General features: G+C 42.3%; 2 protein-coding genes across 3 annotated transcripts in view; one reads left to right on the forward strand and one right to left on the reverse strand.

Annotated features, from left to right (window-relative positions):
* Positions 1–9,552, forward strand: part of STRBP (spermatid perinuclear RNA binding protein) — a 60,064-nt gene extending 50,512 nt beyond the window's left edge. The window contains exons 18-19 of one of the 2 annotated variants that reach the window (XM_032131062.1): positions 148–212; positions 2,135–9,552. In XM_032131062.1, coding sequence (XP_031986953.1) covers positions 148–170 — 23 coding nt within the window. In that variant the 3' untranslated portion in view covers positions 171–212; positions 2,135–9,552. Of the gene's footprint in view, positions 1–147 lie in introns of both variants that reach the window. The other variant, XM_032131061.1, reaches the window with a different exon arrangement.
* Positions 9,553–18,097: 8,545 nt separating this feature from the next.
* The window catches only part of RABGAP1 (RAB GTPase activating protein 1), a 62,909-nt gene continuing 61,033 nt past the window's right edge, over positions 18,098–19,973 (reverse strand). Inside the window, exon 26 of the mRNA XM_032131052.1 lies at positions 18,098–19,819. Within this exon, the coding sequence (XP_031986943.1) occupies positions 19,697–19,819 (123 nt within the window). The 3' untranslated portion in view covers positions 18,098–19,696. The remainder of the gene's footprint in view (positions 19,820–19,973) is intronic.

The following is a 19,973-nucleotide window of genomic DNA, read 5'->3' on the forward strand; positions in this document are numbered from 1 at the left end:
TATTTTGAGATTGTCAATCAGCAATAACTGAAAGGTGAATGTTTTTTTAAATGGTATTGGAACATCTATATGTTGCAGCTTAAGACTTCTAAGCAGTTTTCAGCAGGTTAATTCCACTTTATTCTCATTCTCTCCGGACCTTCATAGCCATATGCACTTGTATAAAATAAGCAGAAATGTAGTGACTGTAAGCTGAGATCGTGATATAAAAGGTAAGAGATTTTATTTTCAGCTTAAAGAATATTTTTATTGCTTTTTTTCTAAAAATCTCATATACCTGTGACAATCTTGTATATGGCACGTTTTTATTATGTCTTGTTAACTCAAGTGTTTAAAGAGGTCTGAATCCCAAGTTTGTGTTTCTCAAGGCCAATTCAAATACTCCAGTTTCAGTTAAAAAAGAAAATATCACCTAACACTTAAGAAATCGTTTGGTTTTATCAACAGACTGTTCTCCTTCAAATATTTTTCATCTGTGTAGCATAAAAAGCTAAGTTGATAACTGCTGTGTCAGGCACTGCATTCCTTGCATCCCTGTGGATACACTTGGGTAGGTACCAAAGCCAGGCCATGGCCTGCTCTGAATGCCACACCTTGGTTCTGGCTATGTGGGATGGGTAACACTAATAACGAGAGAAATTATTTCCCTAAACTATTAAAGCTAAACTCCAAACGAGGAATGAACAACTTTGATGATATAGCAGTTAAAATCTGCAGAGATCAAATTACATTAGGCCAGATTAATTCAGGAAGCAGCCAGGTTTGCTTCCCTCCTGTGGGTGCAGTGCAAGGACAGGAGGGCAGGCAGGCAGGGATTTATCTCTGCGTGAATCATTTGCTTAGCTGTGGTTTTCTACAGCTGGAAATTAGGATACAGCCATCCATAAATAATTGTTTTCAGTTCTGTAGTAAATGTTTTAGCGATATTTTACTTAAAATGGGTTTGGATTATGACCTATTGGTGCACATGATATGTGTAGTTTTAAAATACTATTTTTTTATTTGTCTTTTAAACCTTGCGTTATGCAAACTTGCATAGTACAGTACTCCAGAAGTGCAGTACTTGCAGTACTTGAAGTTGCTGGAAACAACTCTTTTTATATAAAAATAGTTAAAAAACAAAAAAGCAAAAGGGAGCAAGCTGATGATGATGTATTAGCATTTTAGGGTCTCAATTCAGAGATGAAAACATGAACAACCCCTAACTGGTAACAGTTGACACTGGTGTCAAGCAGAAAACCACTTGGTACAGAATATGTAGTGGTGTATCAAGCCCAAGGTCTGCATCAAAATATTAACAGCAAATATAAACCATATTTGATTTTAATATTGAATCATCAAATTCACTAAGTAACTGCATGTATAGGTTATCCATTCTTTAGGATATTTCTGGATATAATTCATAGGCTGGTAAGAGAAAAAGAGTTGTTCAATAGTGTCAGCTTTGCTCCTGTGAGCAGGAACTTGCCCCTGGGAAATGAACTGAGGAACTGTTCCAGGGGCTGGCCCTGGAAGCACATAATCCTTCCATGATATTTGCAGGACAACTGATGAGCAATCAGAACGTCCTTGCTGTTCAGGGGGCAGGTTTCCATCTGCTGTTATCTTCAAGGTGCAAACTCAGGGCTGGATCTGCAGCTCACCTACAGTTCAGTCCTTTTTTGAGCCTGGCAGGCCCAGCAGTGCTGATCCTGGAGCAGCAGGCTGCTCTGCTCCTTCAGATTGGATTTTATATGCATTAAGGTGCATTATAATGAACTTCTCCTGAATATTCCTTTCCTAAGCTTAACTGCTGTCAGCCTGACAAGCGCTGTCCACATCAAGGACTGCTAAAAAACATCTTGCTGACTCTCATTTGATCTGCTTCTTTGTGGACTGTGCTTGGCAGCTTAATCCATCTGTATTTCTTTCCATCAGAATTGCTTTAACTGTGAATTTCGGTATTTTTCTGTCATCGCTCTTTTAACTCTTAAAATCCTAAGCTTTCCACTCTCCTGCTGTTTTTTTTAAATTCTCAACTTCGTTGGATCTTTTTTCTCTAGATTTGTCTAATACCCTGCTGTTTGTAATGCAGTATAGCATTGCAGTACTTATGTGTGAGATGGCCCCTTGCCTTTACTGCTTCCCTTTTCAGTACGAGAGAACCATTTTCCGTACTTAAGACTCCTAAATCCTGGGTTCTGCAGCCACTTGGAATCAGAGGTAAGACCCTAAGGTACAAAATTGCCTGGGAACCCCTCTCATTGATGTGGAACTTGAGCAAAATAGCCCCATGTATTGAAGGGTCACAGAGTAGGCTCTGAAGTGCCTGATGTACTGGTGTTTGAGAGAGCAGCCAATTCTATCAGTAGGTTTTAGCCTAGTATCAGGCTATTATCTGATGAGTAATTTGGGTAACATCTGCTTCATCAATGTTGTGGCAAGCACTGTTTTGCTAAGGCAGAACTAGAAACTCATTTCTTCTGCATAATACTTGTAGGTTTCCTTTTAAAAGCCTCCTCACAGGAGCTTGGTCTGAATTGCCTTTTCTGTGAGGTTGGAGGTCTGTGTTACGGCTGAGCTTTGTATTTCTGCATGTACCCAAGAGCCAAACATGTAAACCTGGTTCCGTATGCTCTATGCAGCTGCCAGTAGTGTTACCAATTCTGTAGTATCTTTTCCGTGAAGTAGAAATGGTATTTTACAGTTTGAATTTCTGGTTCATGGAAAGAATTCTGAAAAAGTTCCTTTCAATTAGTACATCTATAAATAGGAGACATGGGAAAGTCTCTGCCTATACACTACCCACCTTAATGCTAGTTTTAGCTAACCAGATGATCATGTGTATTTTGGGAGATGGTGTCTGGCACTTAAAGGATTAAAAGCCAGAGATTTACAATAAAGAATTGACCTGTTTAATGTGTTCTCTATACTGGAAATGAATGGCATTACCATTGACTTTGGAATAACATCTGTGAGCTTTAGGGGTCTGCTTCAGTCCTACTTTGCCAGCCACATGAGATTCCTCCAGGCATGCTCTACCTAGAGAAGGGTTTAGAGTAACCAGGCTGGTTTGGAGGGCTTGGCTAGCTCAAAGCATGATATACGGTGCTTCCTGCCATCGTGTTCTCTCTCTGCCAGTGCTTGCTGTCTTCCTTAAGCACATATTCAGGAGCTGGAACACCGTGACCTTATTCCTGGGCGTTACGCCAGTTGGATGGAGGGAGGCCAGCCTATGCTCCTGAAGGGAATGTGTAACACGAGGCCTCGGTTGCCCAAGCAATTTCTGTTGGACACAGTGCATAATCCAACCCTCACAAAGGCAATTTAGTACCTGGGTAGGTGGTTCCTAATCTGTCTAATTTGCTGTCGTGTAGCCAGTGTGAGCTAATTAGATGATTCGGCAATTGTCATGGCTCCTCACTTAATGTGCTGTAAATGCTGCTGCCACGATTTTCACTGCTAATACCTTTGCTTCTGTGAATTCTGTCCTCCTGCCCTGCCTTTTCTGATCATCTTCTAGTATCCCAGTAAGTAACTGATTCTCTCAAATTATGAAATTGTTACATATAAGTGTCTAAATTCTTAAAAACTTTTAATCAGACTGTGAAGCACTTCAGAGAAACTAGTTTTCCTACAAATATTTCAACTTATTCATATGCCAGAGGACTATTTCTACTCATTAACAAAGATCTGAAAACTGCTCCAGTATCTCTGATCTCTGGAGACGAGGATTCTTTCTTTGAAAACACTTGCCTTCTGGTAGGAAAAAAAGATTTAAAGTGTGTCTTAATAAAAGACTGTACCCTCAAGCCCCTGAAAGAACTTAATTGGGGAAAAGTGCACAAATCTAAAATTATTTTGAGGCTTTTGCTTTCATTGAGCTATTGAGAATAATTTCCCTGACAACAAGTTCCTCAGATTATTAGGATGTAGAAAATGCAGGAGGAGGGGCACGAAGATTTTTCAAGTAGTCTAGGAAAAAAATCTCCTGTTTGTTGGCTGTTCAGCTATGGGACATCATTCCCTTGTCACTTCTTTATCTCCAAGACAGCAATAAATGTGAGCAGCTTTAACATACCATCTCTGATCCAGTCCCGGGAATGTCCCTTGGAGAGTGAGCCTGGCAGTCCCTGTCTTTTCTGCCACCAACTCCCTGAAATAAAGTTCCTTGCTTCATTTGTAATTATGCATCTGTACTTCTGAGCCAGTCTAGAGGTGGGATTGCTGAATATCCCTCCAGATCGGTATAAACAACAAGACAGTATTTCAGTCTTTACTCAGACAAAATTGCAAGTTTCCTTCTGCCTCTTGTGCTTGGTGTGCCAAGATATGCTCACTTGGTATTAGAACTTCTTGCCTTTAGCTAAATTCTCTCTAAGACAGTTGCCTGTTACTTAATGAAGGGAAAACTATGTCTCAGCCTCACTGAGTTCCAAGTCACAAAGCAGCTTACAAAAACAGCTCCTGTTTCCGGTGGCTCTGGGAAACAGCACAGGAGCTCTGCTGCTGTGGATTCCTTTGGATACATGATGAGATGTGTATACGTGAAATTCAGATTGTTGTTCTCAGTCATGAAGCTGACTAAGACCTCCCATCTCTGGCATCAAAAGAATGAAAATGAGCTCTGTGCTGTGCACACTGAGGAGCTCTGTTAGGAATGGCTGTTCTGTCTCAAAATACAGTAACTCAGCTCAAATGTTCAGCACACAGACCCTCTTGGGCTTCCTGCTGAATAACCCAGTGAAAAATGAGATATTTTATTGACTTGTTTAAAGCAAAGCAAAGAGACAGTGCAGCTGAATCCACTGTCTTAGTACAGGAGACAGCTTGTCTAACAGCTCGTTGGTTTCATTCCACTGGAAGTGGGAATTCTGCCGAAGTCATTTTAGAGCACTTCACCAGAGAAACCCAGCACTGAAGTCCTGTGCCTATGGACCATGGCAGCAGTTTCACATGCACTTTCTTTTGAACATAAACCATTTAAGTTAGTGGTTAAGTATTTGGCATTAAAAGAATTGTCATCACTAAACTGTTTTATTACTTAACCCCAGAGTTATGTCTCCTTAGCTTTATTTGTGTCATCTGAATCCATACCTATTTATGTCCAGGTATTCTGGTGCTTCCTTTTTCTGCTCATAGAAATGGGACTGATTCACTTGTTGTTTGTAACTGATATGTGACGTAATACAAAAGCACAAGTAGGACACATCTGCCTGTTCCTCTGTCTACTCCTCTCTGGGGTTTCCCAGGAGAAACGGGGCTCTTCCTGCCAGACCTGTCTGATGCTGTGTAGGCAAGGCAGTGCTTTACTGTGAGTTAGGTAAGAGTAAAGTTCATCAGACAGTAAGGTTTAAATTCAGTAAAGTGGGTTTTTTTCTCCAGTTCCTGAGATTGCATGAAACATTCAGACAACATTGTTTACCTATGAGGAGTATTTATGAGGAGCTGAATGTCCAAAAGTGGTGTGTGGAGATGTGCAGTTCTAAAGCATATCTCTTATTCTGGATGTTGTTTTATCTTGTATTTGGTGCCTTAACTCTACAATTTAAGGTCATATATACTGTACCACAGGTAGTTTAGTAGTTAAGTGTACTTGAAAAGAACCCATCAAGCCTAGTCTATAGAGACACTTGTACAGACTGAAGCCTTCTCAGGGGGAGAGTACTCTTCCTTATTTAATTAAAAATCCATCAGTAAGTGAGAGTTGTAAGAATGTAAAGAGCATATAAAAATTTTAACTGTAGAGACTGAATTTATCTGAGACTGAATTTATCTAATTTCTAACTTCAAAAGTTTGGGGCAGTAAGATAATTAAAGCTGCAGTCTCTTCTATGCTGTGTAAGTAAACAACTTCAAAATGTTTTCTCACCAGCCAGAACTACATGTTTGTGAAAACCTCTGGACTGTTATCTCTAGTAGAACAAATAACAATTTTAGAAGGCATTAATTGAATGTAACTGGCTATCCTTCATTGGTTAATATAAGAGAGTTGGAATGAGTAAGAGCTGCAGTTAATTTTTAATTAATTAAACTAAAGCCTCATTCATACCTCTTACCAGGATCTAGCAGCACCAGTTGTCTTATGCTGCTTTGCAGTTCATGAGGTGTAGTGCAGCATCAGCTTGAACAGATTTCTGAACGCGTCTAATCCTGGTAGAATGCACTGAGGGGAGAGAGAGAGAAAAGGTAACGATGGAAGTAGAATGTCCTTCTCCAGTTTTAGAGGTAGAGCACCGTGGATAGGAAGTTGGAGGGAAAGTTGCACTGCCTTTTCGAAGTCCATTAAGAGAGTCTGTGGTAAAACCAGGAGGTTTATGTGTGCTGGGAAAAGCCAGCAGCCTTGTGTACTATGAGCAGGGGGAGATGGAATTGCTTTTCCAATAGTTAGTGAGAAATTAGGTAAGAGGTTTAAGGTAGCCATACTGCAGGCTAAAAGCTGCTAATGATGTTGCTACAGGAGATTAATTTCTTTTTTGTGTTCAGTAAACAAGTCCAGGATTGCAGGTTTTCCAGAGGAGGAACGTGAGAAATCCAATGGCCAAATTTGTTTCCTGATGCAGCCCTACCCAAAACTGGGAGACAGTTCCAGGTGGTAGACAGAGCATGCAAAAGAATTTTGGGAGGGAAAGGAATAATAGTAATTTCCTCAGAAGGAATACTAGTTAGTTATTTCTGCAATGCCCACAGTATTCTAGACAAGCTGCCTTTACACAGAGGAGCATGGCAACAAGGGGAAGTAGATACTGCTCCCACAATGACCTGTGTAATGTACACATTTCAGGTCACCAATATTGGTGTAACTCGTTATGACAAAGTAGGTTCATCTTACCAGCGAAGTGTATTTTGACATTCTATCCACTTCTATTTTTTAAGCAAAAGGGGAGTTAATCATAGCACTCATCTGTTTCAAGGGAGTAGAGCAGAAGGTAAGTTTTAACTTCATACTTCAAAGCTGCTATGAATAGATTAACAGTATTCCATGGAAACAACCTGATGTACTTCTTTATTTTCTTTGAGCTTCATTTCTGTATTCTTGCAAAAGCACAAGCTTGCATAAGCGTAATCAATAAAAAGTTACTCAGGGTACTGCATCATCTCAGCGGTGGACACTAACTGCATCTTAAGTCAACAGGCACACATAAATCAAGCTTAATTAAGAGGAACAGGACATCTTGGCAAGTTTAGCTTTACTGCTGGCACTGCTACAATTTAATGATCTATGCATACCGAAATGTGTGTATTGTTGGACTCCCAACAGAATGTGAGTCCTGTAAGGGTGTCCTGTAAAGTAACAAAGTCAGGGTAGGAGAGACAGTATTTATTCTTCTGTCATTATTTTCACAAAGAACTGTTTCTAAGCAGATGGAAGGTCATTCTGCTCAAAGGAGAATAATGATGGGCTAGAGAACGGCATTCAGAGCAGTACAGCTTTTGAAAAGTTAGTGATCCTAAGAATTTTAAAAATTCTGATTTGCAGTACAGATTCTTTCCTGTGTTTTTAAATTCATATCACTGTTTCCCTGCTCAAAATAACAGGATAAAGACAGTGCAGTTTTCTAATAACATCTATTGCATGGAAATATGCATACACTGGAAGAAAAGGGAGGCTGTACTGCAGAGAGCATATTCAACTACAGAGCCATTCTCTGGGCAATGCTGAATAATTTAGGAATGGGTAACCATGACTTCAGGGACAACATGACACAGAGCAGATGGTTAAAAAAATCACAGAAAAAAGCATCTAAGCTTTGTCCAGTCATACATTTATTCCTCCCTGCAGAAGGGGACAGGTACATTCATACATGCATAATGAATTATCTGTCAGGCACTGCAGAGGTCCTTAAGGACAAATGTTTTGGAACCAGTCTTCTTTTGGACAGAAAAAGGAGGAAGTTGACTCTGTCTTCCAGTTCCAAGGTGCAGTGTCTTATTTCTCATCCTAACCCTAAGTCAATATTTATTGATCAAACTGACTAAGCTTTTTAGGCCGACCAGCTCTCTACGAAGCAATTCTGTTCTCTTGAGCCTCTGCAGGGGCCAGTAACTGGTGCTTAACTACTGCTTCTGCTCCGGAATGTCACCCGTCCTCCAGCTGCCCCAGAGCCAGGCTGGGACACTTGCACTTCTCAGAGAGCAACACTGCTGGGGGTGGGGCTCTCCAAAGCACTGAAGTACTACAGCAGAGCAAGTCCCAGTGGGCTGTATGCTTTCTAAAGTCCTGTCCAGTTCTTAGTGACAAAGTTGAGCATGAAACCTGTACTGCCACATGTACCAGCCCCTTGCTGAGAAGGGCATTGATGGCAAGCAGTTTCAGAAGTGGAGATTTTGAGGAAAGGCTGGTGTTTTCCAAGGCCAACTCATAGGCTTTTTTTAAATGGTTGAATTTCCACCCACCAAAAATCACCATCAGTCCAATCAATTTAAATTGCTGCTAATTTGGGCTGAAATAACACCTTTGTGTAACCCAAACCACATCCATCCATGCGTCTAAAGAATTCCTAAGCAAAGACTCCTCAGGAGGGAGAGCCCTTCTGATAGGAAATCTGGCAGTGCAGTATGATGTGACTTTTCTGATGATAATTACCTCTCCAAGATAAGGAAAAGACAGAGGCAGTGCTTTGGGGCAGTGTTTCATGCTCAGCAAATTAGTAGAGGGAAGGAATGCAATTCTATAAATCACTTGTACTGTATTTGTTTCTAGACTTGAATGAATTTCACTCTTCCTTTGTGAGTCAGCATATTAAAAGTTAAAGAAAAGGTCTATTTTTCTAAATCTCTTTCACCAATAGAGGTCTGACCTGCAGCCAAGAGATGGATTTATTTATCCACAGAGGATGGAGTGTTTATTTTTAAACTAAGATTGGATATGGCATTGAATAAAAAGAAGTATGACCTTTAAACTATCTAAACCTTAAATACTATGAACGAATTCCACAAATGAGTAATATGGTGGACAATTCCATCTTTCTTTGCAATAAATCTCTCTCAAAAGAAGTACCCAGAATTAAACTTCCAAATGAAGTACAAGAGATCCTTGTGGTCTAATTACAGACTACTTTCAAAATACTTCAGTTTTCTCCCAATTTGTAATCAGTAGAGAACAATGATGACTGAACTATTCCCAACTATAAATAAACCAATTTCAAATAAAGTAATTTGGCAACAACCATGGCTATTTATAGCACTAAAAATGTAATTTGAACATTTCGAATTTTCTTAATTTGGTAGCAGTTGAGTGGGAAGAAAAATAACTGCACAGTGAATTTTAAATTGAGCTCTATCTGCTCACTAGCCAAAAAAGCCTGCAAATGTAAAGGGAACGCTCTTTGTACCTTCAGTTGCTTCCTCCCGTGCTGCTGTACCCTGTACACTTGGCTTCATTTGGCTTCTGTGCTGTGGTTTGTATGCCAGCCACTGTTACTGACTGTACACAACACGATCTGCACTGTAATCTCGGGTCATTTCCACTGGTTGTAACCCAATGCTACAGACTTCTCTGTATATAAAACCGGAACCATGTCCCATTTGCTTCCAATAGCTCCAATAAAGACTTATCTCTGTAAACAGGAATTATGGCCTAGTGATTGTTGGGGGGGGCGTTCGTTAACAGTGAGCAAACTGCTTTCAGGGGGTTTCTGAAGCCTGGGAAGCCAAACCACAGAGGTCCATTCTGCCTGAGTCAGGTAACTCGCTCAGCAGAAAGGAGAGACAGGCTTCCGATGGCTGCAGTGTTAGCAGAGATGACTTGGAGATGCAAACATAAAGCACGTTTATGGTGGAACAAGCAGAATGCATTCCTTCACAGAGGTGAAAGTGAATAGAGCATTACAGGATTGCAACTGGCACGGGTTGCTGCACACAAGTACCTCTGGGGGTTTGCCTTGGAAGCAGTACTGGAAAAGCCCAGAGAAGGCCATGATGAGATCAGACAGGAAGGCAAGTTTCACTCCAAAAAGAAATCTGGACAATTCCTAGTATTTAGCTACTTAGAAAAACTGGATGTTTATTTTCTTAAAAGATAAAGTACATATAAAGAACAAGGAAGGTTCTCTCAAACTTCTCTCCACCCATCTCATTTCACTGTATTTCTTAAACATTAAATTCTTGTGGTCCCAGTTTGTCCTCTGAGGTCCAAAGCAAATCCAAGCAATTTCCTTCTCCGGAGCCACTGAGGGCAGGAGTTGGGGATACATGACAATTGTGCGGCTGGTGTTGTTTGCTTGAGGTTGCAACTCATGGTAAGATTTACTGGAATATACACATATGTCCAGTTGCCTGGAGTTACAGAACCCAGCTTTACTCTAGAAGAGAAGTCAGTGAATATATAGGCTTATTTTTCTTAGAAGTGCTTTTCTGGTCTTGAAATGCTGAAGTGAAGTCTGAGTGCAGAGGTCATTAATCAAATTCAGAGGAGATCAGACTTGAGAAGGGATTAAAAACTGTTATGAGCTGACTTAACTGAGACTGCTCTTAATGAAATGAGATACATGAAATCCCACAACTTAGAATGTATGATAACTGGACCAGGACTTGGCTTGAGACTTTTGCCCTCAACAGGTCAGTGTGCAGCCAGCTCAGTCTGCTGGTGTACTGCAAACAAGTCAGTTATGCACAAAGAGCTACTCAGGGACAACTGTACCAAACCAAACTAAACTACACGTCACTCAAAATTCGGAGCTGTATCAAATATTTTACAAGTAAGATCCACAAGGAACTGAACAGAGTCACTTAAGAAAACATCGGTAACACCTGACTGAAACTGAAGTCAGTCTTACCTACTGTATTAGCATAACGCCTGTCTGTGCTCATGCCTGATGTTAGCTGGCTCACTAAGAGGTCATTCCGAAAGCTCCCTCGGGATTATCATCTCGGAAGTGCTGAGAAGACTGAAAGCTCTTTGGCAGCAGCCTGGCAACTGCTGGTCAGTGACAGCTCAAAGCGAGCTGGGCCCACTCCAGGAGCTGGCGGGCATTCTGTGGCCTCACAGGAATGGGAGAGGGGCACATATGGGAGTGGGACATGGGAGAAGCCACACAATACTTACTGGGCCTAGACTGATAAAGGAGGCTGGCACATCCTTCTTTCTTCACCGTGAAAATGCCTGGCATCTCCTACTCAGTTTTACTCCTGTCCTGCTGTAGCTACAGTAACTTTGCCCAGGCAATTACAGAGTATCTTGGTTGGAAGAACAAGGAAGCCCCTCCCTCCCCCATCCTTGCCCCACTCCCTGCAAACCAACAAATACCCAAGTCCATCTACTTTTTCTCGGCAACCTCTCACTATGAATCTGCAGCAGAATGCACACAGTGAAATCTGTAGCAGAAAGCTCCATTTCTGGCCCTCCCCAACACTGCTTGCCTGCCCCATCCCCTGCTGGCACAGCACTGAAGGGATCCATGCAGAAGGAACCACCTGCTTAACAAGCAAGATGTCCAGTTTATCTTGCTGCAATCAGCATCACCTTGGACAAGTGTATTTGATTACAGAGGAAGCAGGGAAAATACTTGATTGACTGATGTCCAAGCAACAAACAAGCCCAGTCTGTAACTTCCATGTGCAAAGAAGTGCTGCATCTATAAACCTGCCCAGAACAGCACCCCTCTCTCTTTCTGCAAGAAGTGTCACCTCACTTAATTGCTCACAACATAATGCTGACTTTGGTGGTTTGCTGCAGGGTTGAGTTCCAGCAAGTCAGCTAGAAAGAGTTTTTCCCATTTGCTAAGCTGTAAATTATCCTTCTCTTTTGTGACCCCAATCCTTGGTACAATCAACTGAAAGAAACTGGAGCTGCCACTGCTTTCAGGGTCCTGAATTCATCTTCACTTTCAGCTACACGTTCCAGCATATTTATTTGTAAAGCTGTAAAAAGCCTGTGTGTACTCTTGTTACAGTTACAACAAAAGGCCCTTTCTTGCTCCGGGCACGAACATGGGGCAAAATCCTTAAAAGGCCTTTAGATCCCAAAAAAAGGTCACATACCCTGCACGAATAACACTTCCCTCTTCCCCTTTGCTTAGGTGCTGGCACACACCAAAGGTAGGATTTCCTGTCTGCAATAAAGGCAGGCTCAGCTCTCTCTTGGTTCTGATTCATTAAAAGGGGCCTTTTTTTAAATCTGGGTAACTTTGGATTACAGTAGAAGAGGGAAGGCTAAACTAGGGCAAGATGACAAAATACAGCTCAGTAAATCCAATTATGTTGCCCTGCAAAGCAGTTCCACACAAACTCCTATACAGCCAATACTGCAAGTCTTGAGGTAGCCACAGGACTCCTGCATCCAGCACAAAGCAAGCATGTGGACAGGGGTTTGAGCTGCTCAGGTCAATTATCTTGGGCTTAACGAACTGTGTGGTTTTGAGAAAGATGCTGTTACATGTAGAAGACAAGTAACTTCTTCTGTCTGTACATACTACTACTCTCACTGAGATCAAATGAATGAAAACTTGAACGGAATTTAGAACTTTCCAGTTACAGTAATTACTGGCCTCCTCACTCTGTCCTAACCATGGGAATGCATAGCACCTGTAACTTGTAAAGACATTCAGAGTTCAGGCTATTCCTGTAATGCTGAGGCTGGGGGCACACTAGGAGTTTGCTGTTCATGTCTACAAGCAGCAGCCATGTCATCCATAATTCACAGCAGTCTGGCACAAGCTCCCACAGCCCCTCTGGCTGCAGGTTTGCATCGTACCACACAAAGACCACCTCAGGGAGACGCACAGTCGTCATCGTGCAGAAACACCATCCCTTCCCATCCATGCTAGACAAAATCTTGTTCCTCAAGTGATTCCCTGTGGTATTATGCAGCAGTCCTGCCAGGCCCTGAGTAGGTGGAGAGCTCAGATACATGTTGCTCTGCAAGCAGCCAGCCTTCATCCTCCTCCTCTTTCCCACCCGTTCTCTCTGGTGCACCAGTGTTAATTACCATCAAACCACTTCTTTAAGCTAGCATAGCCTCCAGGACACAGAAGGCCTTAAATCACTCCCCTGTTTTCCTGGCAGCCAAGACTTGTGCCAAAACCACAGTGGTTTGCTGTTGTGTTCTTAAAAGAACTGATAAACCCCTTTTGTTTATGCAGTGACAGCTGACAGTGGCACAGCACTTTCATCTCAGCGAGTCCTTTACTACCTTTTCTCAGGCACAGCAATTGAATAAAATCTGCACAGCAGTTTTCTTTTCCCTGCGTGGCATAAACTGACCAGCCAGATCAGAAAACTGCATCAGGGGTCATTCCAGTGTCCCCTCCCAAATGACATTTACAAATGTGGCTCCAACGCCCTCCTTTCCCCCATCACACTGCCAGCTCTGTGCATGAACAGACGCTCCCAGCAGGGAGTTTAAACACAGAGCTTGGATGTTTTCATGGCACACACTAACTGTGCTCAGCATGAGGAGGGCTTCTGCTCAGAGCTGGCAGCCTGCAAGTCTCATCTCTTCTGCACCTTCTGGAGCCTCAGAGCCCAGTGTGGCTGCGATTCCATCTTAAGCACTGCAGCCCCTTCCTAAAAATCATGACTTGTGTCACACAAGCTGTTGATCAAGGCGGACCTCTGCAACTCCATAAGGGAACCAGCCTGCTCACTGCCATAAAACATCCTCCACTTGGACTCCTGATCCCCTCCAGTGACCGCCATGTTAAGTCACACACCAAGGGCCCTTCAGGTGAGATGATGAGAGACAAAGTCATGCCACCTTCAGCTGTAACTCAAGCCACTAAAGCTGCTAAAAAATACTTTTGCCCTAACATTTTAACCAATACACATTTTAAGTTTTTTGTATTCTGAAAAACTTGTGATAAACTTTTGCTACAAAGTTTGCTACATCTCCTATCTCAACCATTAATAGTAAGCAAAGGACAAGAACTATTTACCAGTACTTTAAGTCAAGTTCAAGGTGTATTAGAAACACATCCCATAGATTTACTTCCGAGACACTTCAATTTTACTACGGTTCCTCCTAGCAGATCATTTTTGTACAAGGACATAATACAACTTTCCGATCAGATTTGTAGGAGAACAATATGGAATGTTCTAGTCTTTACGCCGGGTATCACTCACATTGTAGATTTCGAATTTCCTAGAAGGAAATGAGAGTCCACACAGAGCAGAAGTTTTTCCTGAGCACCTAAATCTGCATTTCTGGCTGGATGCTATTTGGCATCCTGACAGATTCTGGCTTTATTAGTTCATTGCTAGAATTACCTAACCGCTGAATTTTACGAAAATAGACTTTAGCTCTGTATAACAGGGAGAACATTTAATTCCACATTACAAGATCGTTCAACAAAGATGATTTCTGTAAAGAATCCTGCTATTTAACATTGTTCTTTACAAGTTTTTTCAGGGTCCAGGACTTTTACAATGCCATCCGTGGCAATTTCGTTTATGCCAGTTTGGACCAAAAACTGTAGTAAAATTAATTAAAAATACAAGGTATTTCACTAATTGGTTAGCAAACTGCTTCTGCAGTTCTCAGGGGCAAATCAGATAAATTATATTCTTCTCCCATTACTTCTGGAATAGAAATCAGAAAATTCTATTTACAGCAGAGTTTATCCTATGTGTTTGTATGCACTGCATGTATAAACCTATAAGCTACGGCAGTATTTTTTCTACACTCACTAGTTACTACACAGAAATAGCCTCCCTTTAACATCTGTCCAAGCATGAACTCAGTGATTCTAAGATTTATAGAGGTGGATTTATTTTTTCTTATTTGAGGTTTCCATACTCCCAGCATTGGAACACTACCAAGATTCACCAGATCCTCTAACAGGCTGGAGCAACCCATGAATTACTTAACCAGCAGCAAGTGGTGTGATTGGCTTCTCATGCAGGTTCTCCACGGGGAGAACAGCCCACGGCAGCCACTCATCACATTATAGATCAAACAGCTCCACTTTATTAGCTCTCACGGCCTATTTCAAAGGTTTCCACCTCAGGAGGCCTCAGCTCAGACCCGCCTGTGACAGGCTGCCATGAACATCACCCACTCTCCTGCTGAAAGGCTGCTGCTGCTGCATGGGAAGAACTCACTGCCTGCCTCAGCCTGAGGGGCCTGGGGGGTGGCTGCAAGGAGAAAAGAACAGACGAGGCCATTTAAACCGCGTGCAAATTAAGGGAAAACTCTACCTCTTCTCCGCAAGGGCCATTAATGCACTACAAGTTCTGTACAGGTTTTCCCCAAAGTACCATTCATTTCCACCAGTTATTGTCTGGATCGAAAGCTCTGCTGTCCTCCGCTGCCCTGGTGCTCTTCTAACACCCACAGTCTCCGGAAGAGCTCTGCGAGGATCTGCATGGTTCCCTCATGAAGCACAGCACCGCCCCGCCCCGCCCGGGGGCCACTGCTCCCCTCCAGCCCAGCTCAGCAGTGTGCCCGCGCTCCGCACCTCCTTCCAGCCGGGCAGCCCCGGCCCGAGCCGGGCTTCAAGGCACCTTCCCCCGGCCCCGCGCCTCGGCTCTCCCAACCCTCACGGCAAACAAAATGGCGCCCCGGCCGCCCTGACGCCCAAAGGCTGCTCCTGCTGCCAATCACCCACCAGCCTATCAGAGCTCGCCGCGAGCCCCGCGCGCCCCGCCCCCGCGAAAAGCGCGGGAACCGTGAGGGCGCTGAGGCGGCGCCCGGCCGGGTTTTCGGAGCCGGAGGGTCCGGGTGCTCTTTGACCCCGTCCTCGGCTAAATCCACCTCAGACAGCCCGGTTCTACTTCAGTTAGCTTGGTTCCACTCACCCCCCAGTCAGCAGGAACTGAGACCACCATGAGGAAACACTTGACTTCAATGTTAAACCCAACAAAAATGGCTCCCGAGCAGAGCCCTCCTGCTCGCCTCACAGTTCGAGTTTCCTACCGTGCCTGTGGCCAGATTACCCCGAGGGAAAGCCCTCAGTCCCGGAGTACGCTGTCGTGTTCATTAGTATGCAGAAAATGCAGCAAAACCAAGCCTGTGTTGCTCAAATGCATTAGGATGTGCAGTGGTAAATTCTAGCAAAATCTGTATGAAGAGACCTTGATAGTCTTTGGCAATACAGAAGGAAAAATACTGCACAATACAGTCATGGAAAAAGGAGGAAAAATCGAAAGCAACCCCCTGAGTGTCCAGTGATGGCTCATTTTCAGTATATTTTTTTTATTTAGGAAGGACTCTCAGCTGAGTTCGTGGGTTCACAGGAGCTTCCCTGATCCATCAGGCCTCTGGGCACGAGGCTGGGTGAGCTGCCCGCCTGCAGGGCTGCCCCCGCGCCTGCCGAGGGCTGGAAAACCTCCCTGGATTAAACTCTTATGTTAGGCACCTCCGAAGTGTCTAAAGTTAGGCTGGATGAATGTGAGCCAAGCTGTTGAACAGATGGAGTGAAATCCTCCTCTTGATAACAGGAACTTTATATCACTGCCACAGATAAGAAGGGCAGCTAAAAAAAGTCAGGGAGGTAGTTATATAAATTTCAAGACGGCTTACCAGCAATGCTTAAAGGTAAAACTTTCTGATAGATCCTGAATATCCACTTCCAGCTGCAGACCCTGAGCTGCCAAGAAGTTCTGCAACACAAATGAGATAGTGACACTTGAGCTCCCACACTGAGACCATCGGACCTTAATGATACAGCACAAACACGCAAAGCATTTGGAGCCTGGGGCACAGGAGTTTAATCCCAGCATCAGCAAGACTGCACTGAGCTGGAGTTCAGTACTCAAACCCAGCTGAGGCACATGTGAACAGAAAGGTGATTGACTACCAGAAAATAACCATCTCATTAATGCCCCAAATGCTACCAAACACACTCATTCCTTTTCTCTTACACGGCTGTAAAATACTCGTGCTTAAAGCAGCTTTGACTCAATGTGGTTTTCTACCTTCCTTATTCATAGTTTTGAACATCTGCAAATTTAATTTCCTCATCTTAAAACTGACCTGCTTCCTTGTCTTTCACATGTAATTGTGGTTCAAAAGATGCACATCTCAGCACTGAATCCATTTTTCTTAATTAGCTGTGGATATTTTAGATGGAGTTGGATGTGAAATACATTGGTAATATTTATTTCCAGGGATCAAAAACCTTCAGGTAGGCATCTAAAATAATCCATGACTGGAAACTGACTATAAAGTGTTTCAGATGAAATGCTGTGAAACAATTATGCATGTTCTGCATCCATCCTAAGAGGGGAGTATATGCTGCATGCAATTTGAAGGTAATGTTTATTTAGAGAGCTGAAGAAATCTGAACAATAAAGCAGCTTTTCCTCTTCCTTTAAGTACCTCATTTTTGGAGGAAAGTACACTATTATACCATTTCCCAGTCCCTTTGAGGAAGACAAGTGGATGAAGTGTTCTGGGCTTGGGTTGCTTCCTCCTCTCCCCTACTTACCTTTAAACTTTCTCTAAAGGTTGCAATTACTGAGAAACTGCAGAGCTGCCTTACCAAGGGAGCCACCTCTGCAAAGACAAAGAAGTGGAGACCACACACAACCACATAATACAATTCTTTTAAAGCAAAATATGGCTGGAAAAGTGACATCCCAGCAGCCTCCTAGAGCAGGGGCTGGTTCCTGAGTCACCTTTGGTTGTTTTGGTGACAAGAATCCATTTGTACTCCTGGCTATCTCTGCAGAACACAGGGCTGGGGAGCAGAGCTGCCCCACAACCCAATTAGTGCAGCCCTGCAGTCGCACAGCTGAGCCCATGCTCAGCCACGGCTACAAAACCCTGCTGAAGATGACATGAACCACACTTGACCCCACAGAATTTGTTACTGATGGTGATAAGCAGAGATAGCCTACATTTATTTTGCAGATTCAAGCAGAATTTGGAGGGCCACGGAAAAAGAAAAGTTCTAAATTGGACATGTTTGAGAAATACTGAGTCACAAGTTTCAAGCTGCACAAGGTCATTTTTGCAGTTTCTTTTTTCCAAAGCAAACCCTAGATTTTTATTATATAAAAACTAGTGTGGCAGCACTCAGAACATGCAGTCTTTTTTAGCAAAGCCCTTTGCAGCATGACTATGGTTTCAGTCTTGGAGAAGCCTACAGATGCTACTGCTTCTACTTTAAGACCAGAATTAGCTTTATATTGCAAAATATTTAATAATTTCCTCTTCAAATGAAATGAAACAACAAAATAGTTATACAATTTTACTAGTTTATATTTCAATTCATAAAGTATACACACTGCAACTATGCTACCACAATGTCCACGCATCTAATATTGATGGAGTTACAGTATTTTTTTTTTTTTTTTTGGTATTAAACAATAGAGATAATGTATGCAGTTAAGGAAAAAAGCTTGGACATAGCATGTTCTATCCGGTAGTTACAGAGTACATTAGCTAGCATTAGTACAGTAAACAAGAAAAAGGTAGAAATACAAAATAAACCAAATATCTTTATATACAAACCAGTGCCTCTTATTGTTACCAGCTTATACTCACACTGCACACAAAATTTATCCACTGATGCAATAGATACTTCAGCATAACACAAACCATTATAAATTAAAAAAATTACAAGGTGCAAAACTCCATTCTACAGCTTTCTGGTGAGAACTCAATACAATCCAAGGAATGAGAACTCCAAGCACTTTTAGCACCTATTAGTGCAACTGCATTGAGCGTGAAAAATGACCTACACCACCTCAGAACGCTACCAGGGAAGCGAGTTGGACAGCTAGAGATGCTCGCAGCTACACTCGCGCTGTGATTTTTGCCTCATATATATCTCAGTTTATTGTTTCTTTGTCCCATTCATACTTATGTGCAAAACTAAAACCTGGGAGCTCTGTCTGAGCTCCGCAGAAGGCCTGCTACAGCCGGGTAAAAACAAACAAACAAAAACAAAACAGAAACCTGACAAAACCCAGACAGACTCCATTGAATGTCAGACCATCCACATAATTCGTACTTATCAGCAGTCCTGGTGCTGATTTGGGATTTGAATGCTGTTGATATGTGGATCAAACAATATGACACAAGTGAAACAGAAATTTGCCAACGATTCCGATTATTCTTGTCTAGCACTTTGACAAGTCTCCCAGCCTCCGGTGGCGAATTTGTTTGGCAGTCCATGCCAAAAAAGCCCAGAGTTGCATAGAATTGATTAGTAACAGAAAGAAATGCCAAACACAGAGAGATGGATGCTGCATCTACTAGAACAAAGTGGGGTTGCTCGACAGGAATGCTGAAATCATCCCCATTCATAAAGCAAAACATGTCACCTCCTACTCTCCATTTCCTACCTCTGGGGACTGCTTTCTGGCACTGATGTAGTTCTTGATAAAGTTGTATTTTTTTTGTTGCATTTTTTCTTTTTCTTTTTTTTTTTTTTTACTTTGTTAGTGACACTTTTCCTTTCAAATAAAATATTAAAAAAGGTTATAACTGTAAAAAAACCTATCATATGTAAACTTAACAATTAGGGTTTGGTAAGTTCTCGTACCTAGTCTGTGAAAAGCCTCCAGCCAGACGCAGAATGGAGTGTTTCTCTGAAGAGCTTCAATCTAGCTACATCACCTGTTAAATATCAGTAGTATGAACATCCCATGTCTAGCAATAAAACCTCTCTTGTGTTTCCATCCTCTTTATCACTGACCTATTGAAATCCTGACATGCTGTGTTTCTATTATATTTACATTCTGGTCCTCTCACATCACAGAATTAAACATCTGGCCAAGGAAGGCAACAAAAGGTGTTGTGTTAAGAAGGTGTGTTTGACAGAACTGCTTTTCAACAAGTCTCTTTTCCTTGGACTCCAGTCACTGTTTTTATAGAGCTTATTGTTCTGTTGAACCACGTTTTCTTTGCAGCTTGTACTTCATTCAGGGCCAGACCCAAATGGTGCTCCAAATCCTGCAAACAGAAGAGTAATTTCATTATTTTGTTATGTATTCACAACACAAGGTTGTAGGAGTTAAACCCAGAAGGCTTCAGAACATCTACAAACTCTTGGCCACTTTGTAAGTTAAACGAATCTTACATAAATTAAAAGCAGTACAACAAGCTG

This window comes from Corvus moneduloides, chromosome 21, assembly GCF_009650955.1.
Source record: "Corvus moneduloides isolate bCorMon1 chromosome 21, bCorMon1.pri, whole genome shotgun sequence".
Classification (NCBI taxonomy): Eukaryota; Metazoa; Chordata; class Aves; order Passeriformes; family Corvidae; genus Corvus; species Corvus moneduloides.